Raw genomic sequence first — 18356 nt, forward strand, 5'->3', positions numbered from 1 at the left:
AATTGAACAATGAATAAACCGCAACATGTCCACTAATGTCCGTTCACGAATGTATGCGACTGTTTTTCATCTTGGCTCTACTAAAGACTTTAGAACTGTAAGGATCGAAGCTGGTAGACGAGAAGCAGGAAGTGGAGGGAGGGAGTGAACATTTAATTAACAATGGACATGGGACAGGACAGGACAGCGTCTGGACATGAACACATAATGACAGTAATGCTGACACAGTGAACAAACAGGGGAGCAGACAGATATAGGGAAGGCAATCAACAAAGTGAAGAGTCCAGGTGAGTTCAGTGAGCACTGATGCGCGTAATGATGGTGACAGGTGTGCGTAATGAAGGGCAGCCTGGCGCCCTCGAGCACCAGAGAGGGAGAGCGGGAGCAGGCGTGATTGATTATAATTGGTTTGTGAATTATTATTGTATTTGTTATTATTGTATTATTATTGTCTCCTGATTTGAACTTGATCAAACTTGTTTGGCATCAACTGTAAACATTCATCCATAATTTTGACATGCCTACAAGCAAAGATTAACTGGTGAAGGCTATCAAGACATTTTGGCTTGAGAATCTGATGATGCAAAAACACAAATTGGTTGTTGATCATTGCTAGACAACCATTTTCTGGTCTTGCCATAGATTTTAAAGAAAATTGTCATCAAAACTGTAACTCGGCCACTCAGGAATATTCACTGTGTTCTTGTCAAGCAACTCCAGTGTAGATTTGGCCTTGTGTTTGAGGTTATTGTCTTGGTGAAAAGTGAATTAATCTCCCAGTGTCTGGTGGAAAGCAGACTGAACCAGGTTTTCCTCTAGGGGTTTGCCTGTGCTTAGCTTCATTCCGTTTCTTTTTATCGTGAAAAACTCCCCAGTCTTTAACGATTACAAGCATAGCCATAACATGATGCAGCCACCTCAATGCTTGAAAATATGGAGTGAGGAGGAATGTGTTGTATTGGATTTGCCCCAAACTAAACCCCTTATTCAGGACAAAAAGTTAATTGCTTTGCCACATTTTTTGTCGAATGACTTTAGTGCCTTGTTACAAACAGGATCCATGTTTTGGAATATTTTTATTCTGAACAGGCTTCCTTCTTTTCACACTGTCATTTAGGTTATTATTGTGGAGTAACTACAATGTCGTTGATCCATCCTCAGTTTCCTCCCATCACAGCCATAAAACTCTGTAACTGTTTTAAAGTCAGCATTGGCCTCATGGTGAAATCCGTGAGCGGTTTCCTTCCTCTCCGGCAACTGAGTTCGGAAGGACGCCTGTATCTTTGTAGTGACTGGGTTTATTGATACACCGTCCAAAGCCTAATTAATAACTTCAACATGCTGAAAGGGATATTCAATCTCTGCTTTTTTAAATTGTCACCCATCTACCAATAGGTGCCATTCTTTTCGAGGCATTGGAAAACCTTCCTGGTCTTTGTGGTTGAATCTGTGTTTGAAATTTGCTGCCTGACTGAGGAACCTTACAGATAATTGTATGTGTGGGGTACAGAGATGAGGTAGTAATTCAAAAATCAGGTTAACCACTATTATTGTACACAGAGTGAGTCCATGCAATTTATTATGTGACTTGTTAAGCAAATTTTTACTCCTGAACTTATTTAGGCTTCCCATAACAAAGGGGTTGAAAACTTATTGACTCAAGACATTTCAACTTTTCATTTTTAAATACATTTGTACAAATTTCGAAAAACATAATTCCACTTTGAAATTATGGGGTGTTGTGTGTTTAGACCAGTGACAACAAATCTCAATGTAATCCATTTTAAATTCAGGCTGTAACACAACCACATGTGGTAAATGTCAAGGGGAATTCATATTTGCTGAAGGCACTATAAATCATCACCTATTATAAGGTTGATTTGCTAGCAGATTGCTAAGGACAGTTACAGTTCATCTCTTGTGAATTATTACGTGGATTATAATAAATTATACAACGGGTAATCCTGAATGCTGATTGGTTAAAAACGCATTTCAGCCGGTGTCTATTCCACATGTTACCACCAGCTAAATCTATGACGTTAAAATGCCTATTTACTCTGATCCATCTGACTGCGTAATCCACTATCTCATCAGCCCAGCCAGGCAATTTATAAACTTGATCTCCACTATTAAAAGCATCTCGACATTATCTCACATTTCTTTTAAATGTATATGTAGTTTTCAACAGCGGAGATTTGTATAAACCTTGATGTCTGTCTCTCCGACATCTGCAACATTGTTTCAATATTCAAATTCAATCTCCAGCTGTCCCATAGTAATGAACGTGTCGGGAGTCAGGACGAGACAGGCAGGCAGTTAGTTTGCAGTCTTTCCAGCTTCAGTTGTAAGGGATTGTGTTAGCTGTGTTGTTGGCTAGCTCCTCTGAACAACAGTGCAATGATGAATGAGACCATTTTTTTTGCGCCAGTTGAAATCGGGTCTCATTAGCTCCATGTTATGGATGTATCCAAATAAATGTCACTAGAAAACAGCTTAAACAAATGCAGCTACTTTGCTGTTATTCTGTTTGACGTGACTGTAAGTTAACATAGTTGGCTAGCTAGTGCACCCTCCTCTCTCCCAAGTCCCTGAAAATATAAATTCTACTTGACCAGAGTCTATTGTCCTGCTGATAGACCATCAAGGGTATAATGTCCTGCTGGTAGACCATCAAGGGTATAATGTCCTGCTGGTAGCCCATCAAGGGTATAATGTCCTGCTGATAGACCATCAAGGGTATAATGTCCTGCTGATAGACCATCAAGGGTATAATGTCCTGCTGATAGACCATCAAGGGTATAATGTCCTGCTGATAGACCATCACGGGTATAATGTCCTGCTGATAGTCCATAAAGAGTCTATTGTCCTGCTGGTAGCCCATAAAGAGTCTATTGTCCTGTTGATAACCCATCAAAAGTGGATGGCTTCTTTTGTATTCTAATATATTGAATGAATAGGTAAGAGAGCCAAGCCACAGCATTGTAGTGTACTTACAGTACAGTGCACTTTCCCTCCATTCTGCCTGACTCTCTACCACCACATGATTCTCTCTGTTGTTGTTATCTATTCCCTCCATTCTGCCTGACTCTCTACCACCCCATGATTCTCTCTGTTGTTGTTATCTATTCCCTCCATTCTGCCTGACTCTCTACCACCCCACGATTCTCTCTGTTGTTGTTGTTATCTATTCCCTCCATTCTGCCTGACTCTCTACCACCCCATGATTCCCTCCATTCTGCCTGACTCTCCACCACCCCACGATTCTCTCTGTTGTTGTTATCTATTCCCTCCATTCTGCCTGACTCTCTACCACCCCATGATTCTCTCTGTTGTTATTTATTCCCTCCATTCTGCCTGACTCTCTACCACCCCATGATTCTCTCTGTTGTTATCTATTCCCTCCATTCTGCCTGACTCTCTACCACACCATGATTCTCTCTGTTGTTATCTATTCCCTCCATTCTGCCTGACTCTCTAACACCACATGATTCTCTCTGTTGTTGTTATCTATTCCCTCCATTCTGCCTGACTCTCTACCACCCTATGATTCTCTCTGTTGTTATCTATTCCCTCCATTCTGCCTGACTCTCTACCACCCCATGATTCTCTCTGTTGTTATCTATTCCCTCCATTCTGCCTGACTCTCTACCACCCCATGATTCCCTCCATTCTGCCTGACTCTCTAACACCACATGATTCTCTCTGTTGTTGTTATCTATTCCCTCCATTCTGCCTGACTCTCTACCACCCCATGATTCTCTCTGTTGTTATCTATTCCCTCCATTCTGCCTGACTCTCTACCACCCCATGATTCTCTCTGTTATTATCTATTCCCTCCATTCTGCCTGACTCTCTACCACCCCATGATTCTCTCTGTTGTTGTTGTTATCTATTCCCTCCCTTCTGCCTGACTCTCTACCACCCCATGATTCTCTCTGTTGTTATCTATTCCCTCCATTCTGCCTGACTCTACCACCCCATGATTCTCTCTGTTGTTGTTATCTATTCCCTCCATTCTGCCTGACTCTCTACCACCCCATGATTCTCTCTGTTGTTGTTGTTATCTATTCCCTCCATTCTGCCTGACTCTCTACCACCACATGATTCTCTCTGTTGTTATCTATTCCCTCCATTCTGCCTGACTCTCTACCACCCCATGATTCTCTCTGTTGTTGTTATCTATTCCCTCCATTCTGCCTGACTCTCTACCACCCCATGATTCTCTCTGTTGTTGTTGTTGTTATCTATTCCCTCCATTCTGCCTGACTCTCTACCACCCTATGATTCTCTCTGTTGTTGATATCTATTCCCTCCATTCTGCCTGACTCTCTACCACCCCATGATTCTCTCTGTTGTTATCTATTCCCTCCATTCTGCCTGACTCTCTACCACCCCATGATTCTCTCTGTTGTTGTTGTTGTTATCTATTCCCTCCATTCTGCCTGACTCTCTACCACCCCATGATTCTCTCTGTTGTTGATATCTATTCCCTCCATTCTGCCTGACTCTCTACCACCCCATGATTCTCTCTGTTGTTGTTGTTATCTATTCCCTCCCTTCTGCCTGACTCTCTACCACCCCATGATTCTCTCTGTTGTTATCTATCCCCTCCATTCTGCCTGACTCTCTACCCCCCCATGATTCTCTCTGTTGTTGTTGTTATCTATTCCCTCCATTCTGCCTGACTCTCTACCACCCCATGATTCTCTCTGTTGTTGTTGTTATCTATTCCCTCCCTTCTGCCTGACTCTCTACCACCACATGATTCTCTCTGTTGTTATCTATTCCCTCCATTCTGCCCGACTCTCTACCACCCCATGATTCTCTCTGTTGTTGTTATCTATTCCCTCCATTCTGCCTGACTCTCTACCACCCCATGATTCTCTCTGTTGTTGTTATCTATTCCCTCCATTCTGCCTGACTCTCTACCACCCCATGATTCTCTCTGTTGTTGTTGTTATCTATTCCCTCCATTCTGCCTGACTCTCTACCACCCATGATTCTCTCTGTTGTTATCTATTCTCTCCATTCTGCCTGACTCTCTACCACCCCATGATTCCCTCCATTCTGCCTGACTCTCTAACACCACATGATTCTCTCTGTTGTTGTTATCTATTCCCTCCATTCTGCCTGACTCTCTACCACCCCATGATTCTCTCTGTTGTTATCTATTCCCTCCATTCTGCCTGACTCTCTACCACCCCATGATTCTCTCTGTTGTTGTTATCTATTCCCTCCATTCTGCCTTACTCTCTACCCCCCCATGATTCTCTCTGTTGTTGTTGTTATCTATTCCCTCCATTCTGCCTGACTCTCTACCACCCCATGATTCTCTCTGTTGTTGTTGTTGTTGTTATCTATTCCCTCCATTCTGCCTGACTCTCTACCACCCCATGATTCTCTCTGTTGTTGTTGTTGTTATCTATTCCCTCCATTCTGCCTGACTCTCTAACACCCCATGATTCTCTCTCTTGTTGTTATCTATTCCCTCCATTCTGCCTGACTCTCTACCACCCCATGATTCTCTCTGTTGTTGTTATCTATTCCCTCCATTCTGCCTGACTCTCTACCACCCCATGATTCTCTCTGTTGTTGTTATCTATTCCCTCCATTCTGCCTGACTCTCTACCACCCCATGATTTTCTCTGTTGTTGTTGTTATCTATTCCCTCCATTCTGCCTGACTCTCTACCACCCCATGATTCTCTCTGTTGTTATCTATTCCCTCCATTCTGCCTGACTCTCTACCACCCCATGATTCCCTCCATTCTGCCTGACTCTCTACCACCCCATGATTCCCTCCATTCTGCCTGACTCTCTACCACCCCATGATTCTCTCTGTTGTTGTTATCTATTCCCTCCATTCTGCCTGACTCTCTACCAGCCCATGATTCTCTCTGTTGTTGTTGTTATCTATTCCCTCCATTCTGCCTGACTCTCTACCACCCCATGATTCTCTCTGTTGTTGTTATCTATTCCCTCCATTCTGCCTGACTCTCTACCAGCCCATGATTCTCTCTGTTGTTGTTGTTATCTATTCCCTCCATTCTGCCTGACTCTCTACCACCCCATGATTCTCTCTGTTGTTGTTGTTGTTATCTATTCCCTCCATTCTGCCTGACTCTCTACCACCCCATGATTCTCTCTGTTGTTGTTGTTGTTATCTATTCCCTCCATTCTGCCTGACTCTCTACCACCCCATGATTCTCTCTGTTGTTATCTATTCCCTCCATTCTGCCTGACTCTCTACCACCCCATGATTCTCTCTGTTGTTATCTATTCCCTCCATTCTGCCTGACTCTCTACCCCCCCATGATTCTCTCTGTTGTTGTTATCTATTCCCTCCATTCTGCCTGACTCTCTACCACCCCATGATTCTCTCTGTTGTTATGTATTCCCTCCATTCTGCCTGACTCTCTACCACCCCATGATTCTCTCTGTTGTTATCTATTCCCTCCATTCTGCCTGACTCTCTACCCCCCCATGATTCTCTCTGTTGTTATCTATTCCCTCCATTCTGCCTGACTCTCTACCCCCCCATGATTCTCTCTGTTGTTGTTGTTATCTATTCCCTCCATTCTGCCTGACTCTCTACCACCCCATGATTCTCTCTGTTGTTATCTATTCCCTCCATTCTGCCTGACTCTCTACCACCCCATGATTCTCTCTGTTGTTATCTATTCCCTCCATTCTGCCTGACTCTCTACCACCCCATGATTCTCTCTGTTGTTATCTATTCCCTCCATTCTGCCTGACTCTCTACCACCCCACGATTCTCTCTGTAACACTCCACTAGTAAAGGTATCACATAACAAAAAAACATTTCAATAGCTCAGGTCTTGAAAATACGGGAAACCTTTTTCCCCATCCGTATCTACAAAGGTGTATAAACGAGGCCAATGCAGACGGCTGGCCTGTGGGGTTCTCTTCCCTGTATTCTTTCATACAGCTTCTTTTTCACATCAGCAAAGACCCACTCCACATTGTCTGCTTCGTTTGATGCTGTCGTTTTGAGTTTGATTTATTTGTGCTCAGTAGCCCGAGGCTACGATGCCTGTTCCGTCAACTTGTTCATTTAGCAGACACGACTCGCGTATATTCAGTCAACACATATATTTTTTAAGAACATCATGGAATATTACTGAACATTTTTGTTTCACTTAGAATATAAACCTTAAAGGTTAACAACTGTTTTAGTCAGTACAGTCCAGTAACAGCTACTTCTGACCAAGTAGGAAAAAAAAGAAAAAAAATGAAGTGTATTTCTTTCTGGGTGTGTATGCTGGACAGTGGAAGAGCAATTCTTAAACTATTGTTCCACATTCAATTAACCCTCTTCTTCTTCCTCTTCATCATTCAGTTGTGAAGTGCTCGATTATCAGTTTATTTCTGGTTTCTGTCACACTTTCTTCAATTGACGTCATTGATTCAGTGAGAAGAGAGACACATTAGCGCCTGGGTACCAATGCTTTTCACCGACCCCAACAGCAGAATCAGCGTTCCAACTCTCTTGCGACCGACACAGTGTATCACACTATACCACAATCTATCTCAGTGATGAAGTCAAAACCTTTAATTTAGGAACCACTGTACACACACACACACACATCTCTAAATGGTTAGAGCGTTGGACTTGTAACTGAAAGGTTGCAAGATCGAATCCTCAAGCTGACAAGGTAAAAATCTGTTGTTCTGCCCTTGATCAAATCAAATCAAATCAAATGTATTTATATAGCCCTTCGTACATCAGCTGATATCTCAAAGTGCTGTACAGAACCCCAGCCTAAAACCCCAAACAGCAAGCAATGCAGGTGTAGAAGCACAGTGGATAGGAAAAACTCCCTAGAAAGGCCAAAACCTAGGAAGAAACCTAGAGAGGAACCAGGCTATGTGGGGTGGCCAGTCCTCTTCTGGCTGTGCCGGGTGGAGATTATAACAGAACATGGCCAAGATGTTCAAATGTTCATAAATGACCAGCATGGTCAAATAATAATAATCACAGGCAGAACAGTTGAAACTTGAGCAGCAGCACAGTCAGGTGGACTGGGGACAGCAAGGAGTCATCATGTCAGGTAGTCCTGAGGTATGGTCCTAGGGCTCAGGTCCTCCGAGAGAGAGAGAGAATGAGAGAATTAGAGAGAGCATACTTAAATTCACACAGGACACCGGATAGGACAGGAGAAGTACTCCAGATATAACAAACTGACCCCAGCCCCCCCACACGTAAACTACTGCAGCATAAATACTGGAGGCTGAGACAGGAGGGGTCAGGAGACACTGTGGCCCCATCCGAGGACACCCCCGGACAGGGCCAAACAGGGAGGATATAAATCAAGGCAGTTAACCCAACTGTTCCTAGGCTGTCATTGAAAATAAGAATTTGTTCTTAAACTGACATGCCTAGTTGAAATAAAGGTTAAATATATATTTTTTTATTATAATAATAATTGGTAACTGTTGTGAGTTAGATCCCACATGTGGGTCAGTGTGGATGGTGATGTGTCAGGGGACTTTTATTGCAGAACGTTCTGAAGTCAAGAATACAAATCAATTCATTTTATACTGACTTCTCACGCCCACACATACACACAAACAGACCCACTCACATGTCCTGCTACACACACTGTCTTTCTCACTACCCAGCCGACAGAGATAGTGACCTTGTCCTGCTACACTGTCTTTCTCACTACCCAGCCGACAGAGATAGTGACCTTGTCCTTGAGACGTACTCCCCGTTCTCTCCCAAATCTCTAGTCAGGTCGGCACTGAGCTCAGACAGTCTGTGTTTAAAATACCATAGAGCCATATTTTTTTACCCTCATTCTGACTAGGACTACACATTTATTGATTATGATTTCATACATTCTAATCAATTCCATACAATTATATGTTTCAGGGCGGAATATTCTAATCATTCAATTAACAGATAATTATCCTATCAAAGATATAGTAGATATATTTAAGGGTAGATATATTAAAGGGTATTGATATATTAAAGGGTAGATATATTAAAGGGTAGTGATATATTAAAGGGTAGTGATATATTAAAGGGTAGTGATATATTAAAGGGTATTGATATATTAAAGGGTATTGATATATTAAAGGGTAGTGATATATTAAAGGGTAGATATATTAAAGGGTATTGATATATTAAAGGGTAGTGAAATATTAAAGTGTAGTGATATATTAAAGGGTAGATATATTAAAGGGTAGTGATATATTAAAGGGTAGATATATTAAAGGGTATTGATATATTAAAGGGTAGTGAAATATTAAAGGGTAGTGAATATATTAAAGGGTAGTGAATATATTAAAGGGTAGTGAAATATTAAAGTGTAGTGATATATTAAAGGGTAGATATTTAAAGGGTAGATATATTAAAGGGTAGTGATATATTAAAGGGTAGATATATTAAAGGGTGGTGATATATTAAAGGGTGGTGATATATTAAAGGGTGGTGATATATTAAAGGGTGGTGATATATTAAAGGGTGGTGATATATTAAAGGGTAGATATGTTAAAGGGTGGTGATATATTAAAGGGTAGTGATATGTTAAAGGGTAGATATATTAAAGGGTGGTGATATATTAAAGGGTGGTGATATATTAAAGGGTGGTGATATATTAAAGGGTAGTGATATATTAAAGGGTAGTGATATATTAAAGGGTAGATAGATTAAAGAGTAGATAGGTTAAAGGGTAACTGTTCATTGTAATGCTTATATACAACTTCAAGCATGTTTTCAAGTTGGAAAAGACTAAATCAATATTGCTGTGGCATGTTGAGGTGTTTGTTGTTGAAATGTTGAGGTGTTGAAATGTTGAGGTATTGAGATGTTGAGCTATTGAGATGTTGAGCTATTGAGGTATTGAGGTATTGAGGTATTGAGATGTTGAGCTATTGAGGTGTTGATGTTGAGTTGTTGAGGTGTTGAGATGTTGAGGTGTTGATGTTGAGATATTTAGGTGCTGAGATGTTGAGGTATTGAGATGTTGAGGTGTTGATGTTGAGTTGTTGAGATGTTGAGATATTGAGGTGTTGATGTTGAAATGTTGAGGTGGTGATGTTGAGATGTTGAGGTATTGAGATGTTGAGGTATTGAGATGTTGAGGTATTGAGATGTTGAGGTATTGAGATGTTGAGGTATTGAGATGTTGAGGTATTGAGATGTTGAGGTATTGAGATATTTAGGTATTGAGATGTTGAGGTATTGAGATGTTGAGGTGTTGATGTTGAGGTGTTGAGATGTTGATATATTGAGGTGTTGATGTTGAAATGTTGAGGTGTTGAAATGTTGAGATGTTGAGGTGTTGAGGTATTGAGATGTTGAGCTATTGAGGTGTTGATGTTGAGATATTGAGGTGTTGAAATGTTGAGGTATTGAGGTGTTGATGTTGAGATGTTGAGCTATTGAGGTGTTGATGTTGAGATGTTGAGGTGTTGATGTTGAGATATTTAGGTGCTGAGATGTTGAGGTATTGAAATGTTGAGGTGTTGAGGTGTGAGGTATTGGGTTTGTTGAGGTGTTGATGTTGAGGTATTGAGATGTTGAGGTGTTGATGTTGAGGTGTTGAGATATTGAGGTATTGATGTTTAAATGTTGAGGTGTTGAAATGTTGAGGTGTTGAAATGTTGAGGTGTTCAGATGTTGAGGTGTTGAGGTGTTGATGTTGAGATATTTAGGTGCTGAGATGTTGAGGTATTGAGATGTTGAGGTGTTGATGTTGAGGTATTGAGATGTTGAGGTGTTGATGTTGAGGTATTGAGGTATTGGGATGTTGAGGTGTTGATGTTGAGGCGTTGAGATGTTGAGGTGTTGATGTTGAGATATTGGGATGTTGAGGTGTTGATGTTGAGGTATTGAGATGTTGAGATGTTGAGGTGTTGATGTTGAGGCGTTGAGGTGTTGAGATGTTGGTGTTGAGGTGTTGAGATGTTGGTGTTGAGGTGTTGAGATGTTGGTGTTGAGATGTTGAGGTGTTGATGTTGAGGTATTAGGATGTTGAGGTGTTGATGTTGAGGTATTGAGATGTTGGTGTTGAGATGTTGGTGTTGAGGTGTTGATGTTGAGGTGTTGAGATGTTGGTGTTGATATTGAGGTATTGGGATGTTGAGGTGTTGATGTTGAGGTATTGAGATGTTGAGATGTTGGTGTTGAGGTGTTGATGTTGAGGCGTTGAGATGTTGAGGTATTGATGTTGAGGTATTGATGTTGAGGTATTGATGTTGAGGTGTTGATGTTGAGGCGTTGAGGTATTGATGTTGAGGTGTTGAGCTGTTGATGTTGAGGCGTTGAGGTGTTGATGTTGAGGTGTTGAGATGTTGGTGTTGAAGTGTTGAGATAATCCGTTTTTAATGTGATGGACTTGAAATGCATTCCATGTATCATCATCTTCAATCAGTTGTTTATTCTGGAGATCATAGTGAGATACAGGTTTTATGTTTTCTGATGAATGGAAACAGTCATGTGTTCTGATGAATGGAAACAGTAATGATGAATGGAAACAGTCATGTGTTCTGATGAATGGAAACAGTAATGTTTTCTGATGTATGGAAACAGTAATGTGTTCTGATGAATGGAAACAGTAACGATGTATGGAAACAGTAATGTGTTCTGATGAATGGAAACAGTCATGTGTTCTGATGAATGGAAACAGTCATGTGTTCTGATGAATGGAAACAGTCATGTGTTCTGATGAATGGAAACAGTCATGTGTTCTGATGAATGGAAACAGTCATGTGTTCTGATGAATGGAAACAGTCATGTGTTCTGATGAATGGAAACAGTAACGTGTTCTGATGTATGGAAACAGTAATGTGTTCTGATGAATGGAAACAGTAATGTGTTCTGATGTATGGAAACAGTATTGATGTATGGAAACAGTAATGTGTTCTGATGAATGGAAACAGTCATGTGTTCTGATGAATGGAAACAGTAATGATGAATGGAAACAGTAATGTGTTCTGATGAATGGAAACAGTAACGTGTTCTGATGAGTGGAAACAGTAATGTGTTCTGATGAATGGAAACAGTAATGTGTTCTGATGAATGGAAACAGTAATGTGTTCTGATGAATGGAAACAGTAATGATGAGTGGAAACAGTAATGATGTATGGAAACAGTCATGTGTTCTGATGAATGGCAACAGTAATGTGTTCTGATGAATGGCAACAGTAATGTGTTCTGATGAATGGCAACAGTAATGTGTTCTGATGAATGGCAACAGTAATGTGTTCTGATGAATGGAAACAGTAATGATGTATGGAAACAGTAATATGTTCTGATGAATGGAAACAGTAATGATGTATGGAAACAGTAATGTGTTCTGATGAATGGAAACAGTAATGATGTATGGAAACAGTAATGTGTTCTGATGAATGGAAACAGTAATGTGTTCTGATGTATGGAAACAGTAATGATGTATGGAAACAGTAATGTGTTCTGATGAATGGAAACAGTAATGATGTATGGAAACAGTAATGTGTTCTGATGAATGGAAACAGTAATGTGTTCTGATGTATGGAAACAGTAATGATGTATGGAAACAGTAATGTGTTCTGATGAATGGAAACAGTAATGTGTTCTGATGAATGGAAACAGTAACGTGTTCTGATGAATGGAAACAGTAATGATGAATGGAAACAGTAATGTGTTCTGATGAATGGAAACAGTAATGATGTATGGAAACAGTAATGATGAATGGAAACAGTAATGATATATGGAAACAGTAATGTGTTCTGATGAATGGAAACAGTAATGATGAATGGAAACAGTAATGATGAATGGAAACAGTTATGATGAATGGAAACAGTAATGAAGTATGGAAACAGTATTGTGTTCTGATGAATGGAAACAGTAATGATGTATGGAAACAGTAATATGTTCTGATGAATGGAAACAGTAATGATGAATGGAAACAGTAATGTGTTCTGATGAATGGAAACAGTAATGATGTATGGAAACAGTAACCTGTTCTGATGAATGGAAACAGTAACGTGTTCTGATGTATGGAAACAGTAATGTGTTCTGATGAATGGAAACAGTCATGTGTTCTGATGAATGGAAACAGTAATGATGAATGGAAACAGTAATGATGAATGGAAACAGTTATGATGAATGGAAACAGTAATGAAGTATGGAAACAGTATTGTGTTCTGATGAATGGAAACAGTAATGATGTATGGAAACAGTAATATGTTCTGATGAATGGAAACAGTAATGATGAATGGAAACAGTAATGTGTTCTGATGAATGGAAACAGTAATGATGTATGGAAACAGTAACCTGTTCTGATGAATGGAAACAGTAACGTGTTCTGATGTATGGAAACAGTAATGTGTTCTGCTGAATGGAAACAGTAATGATGAATGGGAACAGTAATGTGTTCTGATGAATGGAAACAGTAATGATGTATGGAAACAGTAATGTGTTCTGATGAATGGAAACAGTAATGATGTATGGAAACAGTAATGATGAATGGAAACAGTAATGATATATGGAAACAGTAATATGTTCTGATGAATGGAAACAGTAATGATGTATGGAAACAGTAATGTGTTCTGATGAATGGAAACAGTAATGATGAATGGAAACAGTAATGATGAATGGAAACAGTTATGATGAATGGAAACAGTAATGAAGTATGGAAACAGCATTGTGTTCTGATGAATGGAAACAGTAATGATGTATGGAAACAGTAATATGTTCTGATGAATGGAAACAGTAATGATGAATGGAAACAGTAATGTGTTCTGATGAATGGAAACAGTAATGATGTATGGAAACAGTAACCTGTTCTGATGAATGGAAACAGTAACGTGTTCTGATGTATGGAAACAGTAATGTGTTCTGATGTATGGAAACAGTAACGTGTTCTGATGTATGGAAACAGTAATGTGTTCTGATGTATGGAAACAGTAATGTGTTCTGATGTATGGAAACAGTTCTGATGTATGGAAACAGTAATGTGTTCTGATGTATGGAAACAGTAATGTGTTCTGATGTATGGAAACAGTTCTGATGTATGGAAACAGTAATGTGTTCTGATGTATGGAAACAGTAATGTGTTCTGATGTATGGAAACAGTAATGATGTATGGAAACAGTAATGTGTTCTGATGAATGGAAACAGTCATGTGTTCTGATGAATGGAAACAGTAACGTGTTCTGATGAGTGGAAACAGTAATGTGTTCTGATGAATGGAAACAGTAATGTGTTCTGATGAATGGAAACAGTAATGTGTTCTGATGAATGGAAACAGTAATGATGAGTGGAAACAGTAATGATGTATGGAAACAGTAATGTGTTCTGATGAATGGCAACAGTAATGTGTTCTGATGAATGGCAACAGTAATGTGTTCTGATGAATGGCAACAGTAATGTGTTCTGATGAATGGCAACAGTAATGTGTTCTGATGAATGGCAACAGTAATGTGTTCTGATGAATGGAAACAGTAATGATGTATGGAAACAGTAATATTATCTGATGAATGGAAACAATAATGATGTATGGAAACAGTAATGTGTTCTGATGAATGGAAACAGTAATGTGTTCTGATGTATGGAAACAGTAATGATGTATGGAAACAGTAATGTGTTCTGATGAATGGAAACAGTAATGATGTATGGAAACAGTAATGTGTTCTGATGAATGGAAACAGTAATGTGTTCTGATGTATGGAAACAGTAATGATGTATGGACACAGTAATGTGTTCTGATGAATGGAAACAGTAATGATGTATGGAAACAGTAATGTGTTCTGATGAATGGAAACAGTAATGTGTTCTGATGTATGGAAACAGTAATGTGTTCTGATGAATGGAAACAGTAATGTGTTCTGATGAATGGAAACAGTAACGTGTTCTGATGAATGGAAACAGTAATGATGAATGGAAACAGTAATGTGTTCTGATGTATGGAAACAGTAATGTGTTCTGATGTATGGAAACAGTAATGTGTTCTGATGAATGGAAACAGTAATGATGTATGGAAACAGTAATGTGTTCTGATGAATGACAACAGTAATGATGTATGGAAACAGTAATATGTTCTGATGAATGGAAACAGTATTGATGTATGGAAACAGTAATGATGAATGGAAACAGTAATGATATATGGAAACAGTAATATGTTCTGATGAATGGAAACAGTAATGATGTATGGAAACAGTAATGTGTTCTGATGAATGGAAACAGTAATGATGAATGGAAACAGTTATGATGAATGGAAACAGTAATGAAGTATGGAAACAGTATTGTGTTCTGATGAATGGAAACAGTAATGATGTATGGAAACAGTAATATGTTCTGATGAATGGAAACAGTAATGATGAATGGAAACAGTAATGTGTTCTGATGAATGGAAACAGTAATGATGTATGGAAACAGTAACCTGTTCTGATGAATGGAAACAGTAACGTGTTCTGATGTATGGAAACAGTAATGTGTTCTGATGTATGGAAACAGTCATGTGTTCTGATGTATGGAAACAGTAACGTGTTCTGATGTATGGAAACAGTAACGTGTTCTGATGAATGGAAACAGTAATGTGTTCTGATGTATGGAAACAGTTCTGATGAATGGAAACAGTAATGTGTTCTGATGAATGGAAACAGTAATGTGTTCTGATGAATGGAAACAGTTCTGATGTATGGAAACAGTTCTGATGTATGGAAACAGTAATGTGTTCTGATGTATGGAAACAGTAATGTGTTCTGATGTATGGAAACAGTAATGATGAATGGAAACAGTAATGATGAATGGAAACAGTAATGTGTTCTGATGAATGGAAACAGTAATGTGTTCTGATGAATGGAAACAGTTCTGATGTATGGAAACAGTTCTGATGTATGGAAACAGTAATGTGTTCTGATGTATGGAAACAGTAATGATGAATGGAAACAGTAATGATGAATGGAAACAGTAATGTGTTCTGATGAATGGAAACAGTAATGATGAATGGAAACAGTAATGTGTTCTGATGAATGGAAACAGTAATGTGTTCTGATGAATGGAAACAGTAATGTGTTCTGATGTATGGAAACAGTAATGTGTTCTGAAGAATGGAAACAGTAATGATGAATGGAAACAGTAATGATGTATGGAAACAGTAATGTGTTCTGATGAATGGAAACAGTAATGTGTTCTGATGAATGGAAACAGTAATGATGTATGGAAACAGTAATGTGTTCTGATGAATGGAAACAGTAATGATGTATGGAAACAGTAATGTGTTCTGATGAATGGAAACAGTAATGTGTTCTGATGTATGGAAACAGTAATGATGTATGGAAACAGTAATGTGTTCTGATGAATGGAAACAGTAATGATGTATGGAAACAGTAATGTGTTCTGATGAATGGAAACAGTAATGTGTTCTGATGTATGGAAACAGTAATGATGTATGGAAACAGTAATGTGTTCTGATGAATGGAAACAGTAATGTGTTCTGATGAATGGAAACAGTAACGTGTTCTGATGAATGGAAACAGTAATGATGAATGGAAACAGTAATGTGTTCTGATGTATGGAAACAGTAATGTGTTCTGATGTATGGAAACAGTAATGTGTTCTGATGAATGGAAACAGTAATGATGTATGGAAACAGTAATGTGTTCTGATGAATGGAAACAGTAATGATGAATGGAAACAGTAATATGTTCTGATGAATGGAAACAGTAATGATGTATGGAAACAGTAATGTGTTCTGATGAATGACAACAGTAATGATGTATGGAAACAGTAATATGTTCTGATGAATGGAAACAGTATTGATGTATGGAAACAGTAATGATGAATGGAAACAGTAATGATATATGGAAACAGTAATATGTTCTGATGAATGGAAACAGTAATGATGTATGGAAACAGTAATGTGTTCTGATGAATGGAAACAGTAATGATGAATGGAAACAGTAATATGTTCTGATGAATGGAAACAGTAATGATGTATGGAAACAGTAATGTGTTCTGATGAATGGAAACAGTAATGATGAATGGAAACAGTAATGATGAATGGAAACAGTTATGATGAATGGAAACAGTAATGATGTATGGAAACAGTAATATGTTCTGATGAATGGAAACAGTAATGATGAATGGAAACAGTAATGTGTTCTGATGAATGGAAACAGTAATGATGTATGGAAACAGTAACCTGTTCTGATGAATGGAAACAGTAACGTGTTCTGATGTATGGAAACAGTAATGTGTTCTGATGTATGGAAACAGTAACGTGTTCTGATGTATGGAAACAGTAACGTGTTCTGATGAATGGAAACAGTAATGTGTTCTGATGTATGGAAACAGTTCTGATGAATGGAAACAGTAATGTGTTCTGATGAATGGAAACAGTAATGTGTTCTGATGAATGGAAACAGTTCTGATGTATGGAAACAGTTCTGATGTATGGAAACAGTAATGTGTTCTGATGAATGGAAACAGTAATGTGTTCTGATGTATGGAAACAGTAATGATGAATGGAAACAGTAATGATGAATGGAAACATTAATGTGTTCTGATGAATGGAAACAGTAATGATGAATGGAAACAGTAATGTGTTCTGATGAATGGAAACAGTAATGTGTTCTGATGTATGGAAACAGTAATGTGTTCTGATGAATGGAAACAGTAATGATGAATGGAAACAGTAATGATGTATGGAAACAGTAATGTGTTCTGATGAATGGAAACAGTAATGTGTTCTGATGTATGGAAACAGTTCTGATGTATGGAAACAGTTCTGATGTATGGAAACAGTAATGTGTTCTGATGAATGGAAACAGTAATGTGTTCTGATGTATGGAAACAGTAATGTGTTCTGATGTATGGAAACAGTAATGATGAATGGAAACAGTAATGATGTATGGAAACAGTAATGTGTTCTGATGAATGGAAACAGTAATGTGTTCTGATGTATGGAAACAGTTCTGATGTATGGAAACAGTAATGTGTTCTGATGAATGGAAACAGTAATGTGTTCTGATGAATGGAAACAGTAATGTGTTCTGATGTATGGAAACAGTAATGTGTTCTGATGTATGGAAACAGTAATGATGAATGGAAACAGTAATGTGTTCTGATGAATGGAAACAGTAACATGGTCATATATTTTATATTGTGTAGGGAATACGGTGCGATTGATGACGTGGACATCGATCTGCACATCGACGTCAGTTTCCTAGATGTAAGTATGCCATTTATACCATTCTCATTGCCTTGCATTCCATCTCCTAAAGCAATGGAAGATGGGCCAGATTTGATCTGATTTACTGGTAATGTAGCAGCGTATCACTGTGTCTGTAATATCTGACAGAAAGGGCATAGCGGGTGGGTGAAAAGAAAATGTCTGAGATTGT

General features: G+C 38.8%; 1 protein-coding gene across 2 annotated transcripts in view; it reads left to right on the plus strand.

Annotated features, from left to right (window-relative positions):
• The window catches only part of LOC109882732 (protein mono-ADP-ribosyltransferase PARP8), a 105650-nt gene that overhangs the window by 54530 nt on the left and 32764 nt on the right, over positions 1 to 18356 (plus strand). For both annotated transcript variants that reach the window (XM_031816599.1, XM_031816600.1), the window contains exon 8: positions 18124 to 18184. In XM_031816599.1, the coding sequence (XP_031672459.1) occupies positions 18124 to 18184 (61 nt within the window). The remainder of the gene's footprint in view (positions 1 to 18123; positions 18185 to 18356) is intronic.

The sequence above is a fragment of the Oncorhynchus kisutch genome, linkage group LG3, assembly GCF_002021735.2.
Source record: "Oncorhynchus kisutch isolate 150728-3 linkage group LG3, Okis_V2, whole genome shotgun sequence".
Classification (NCBI taxonomy): domain Eukaryota; kingdom Metazoa; phylum Chordata; class Actinopteri; order Salmoniformes; family Salmonidae; genus Oncorhynchus; species Oncorhynchus kisutch.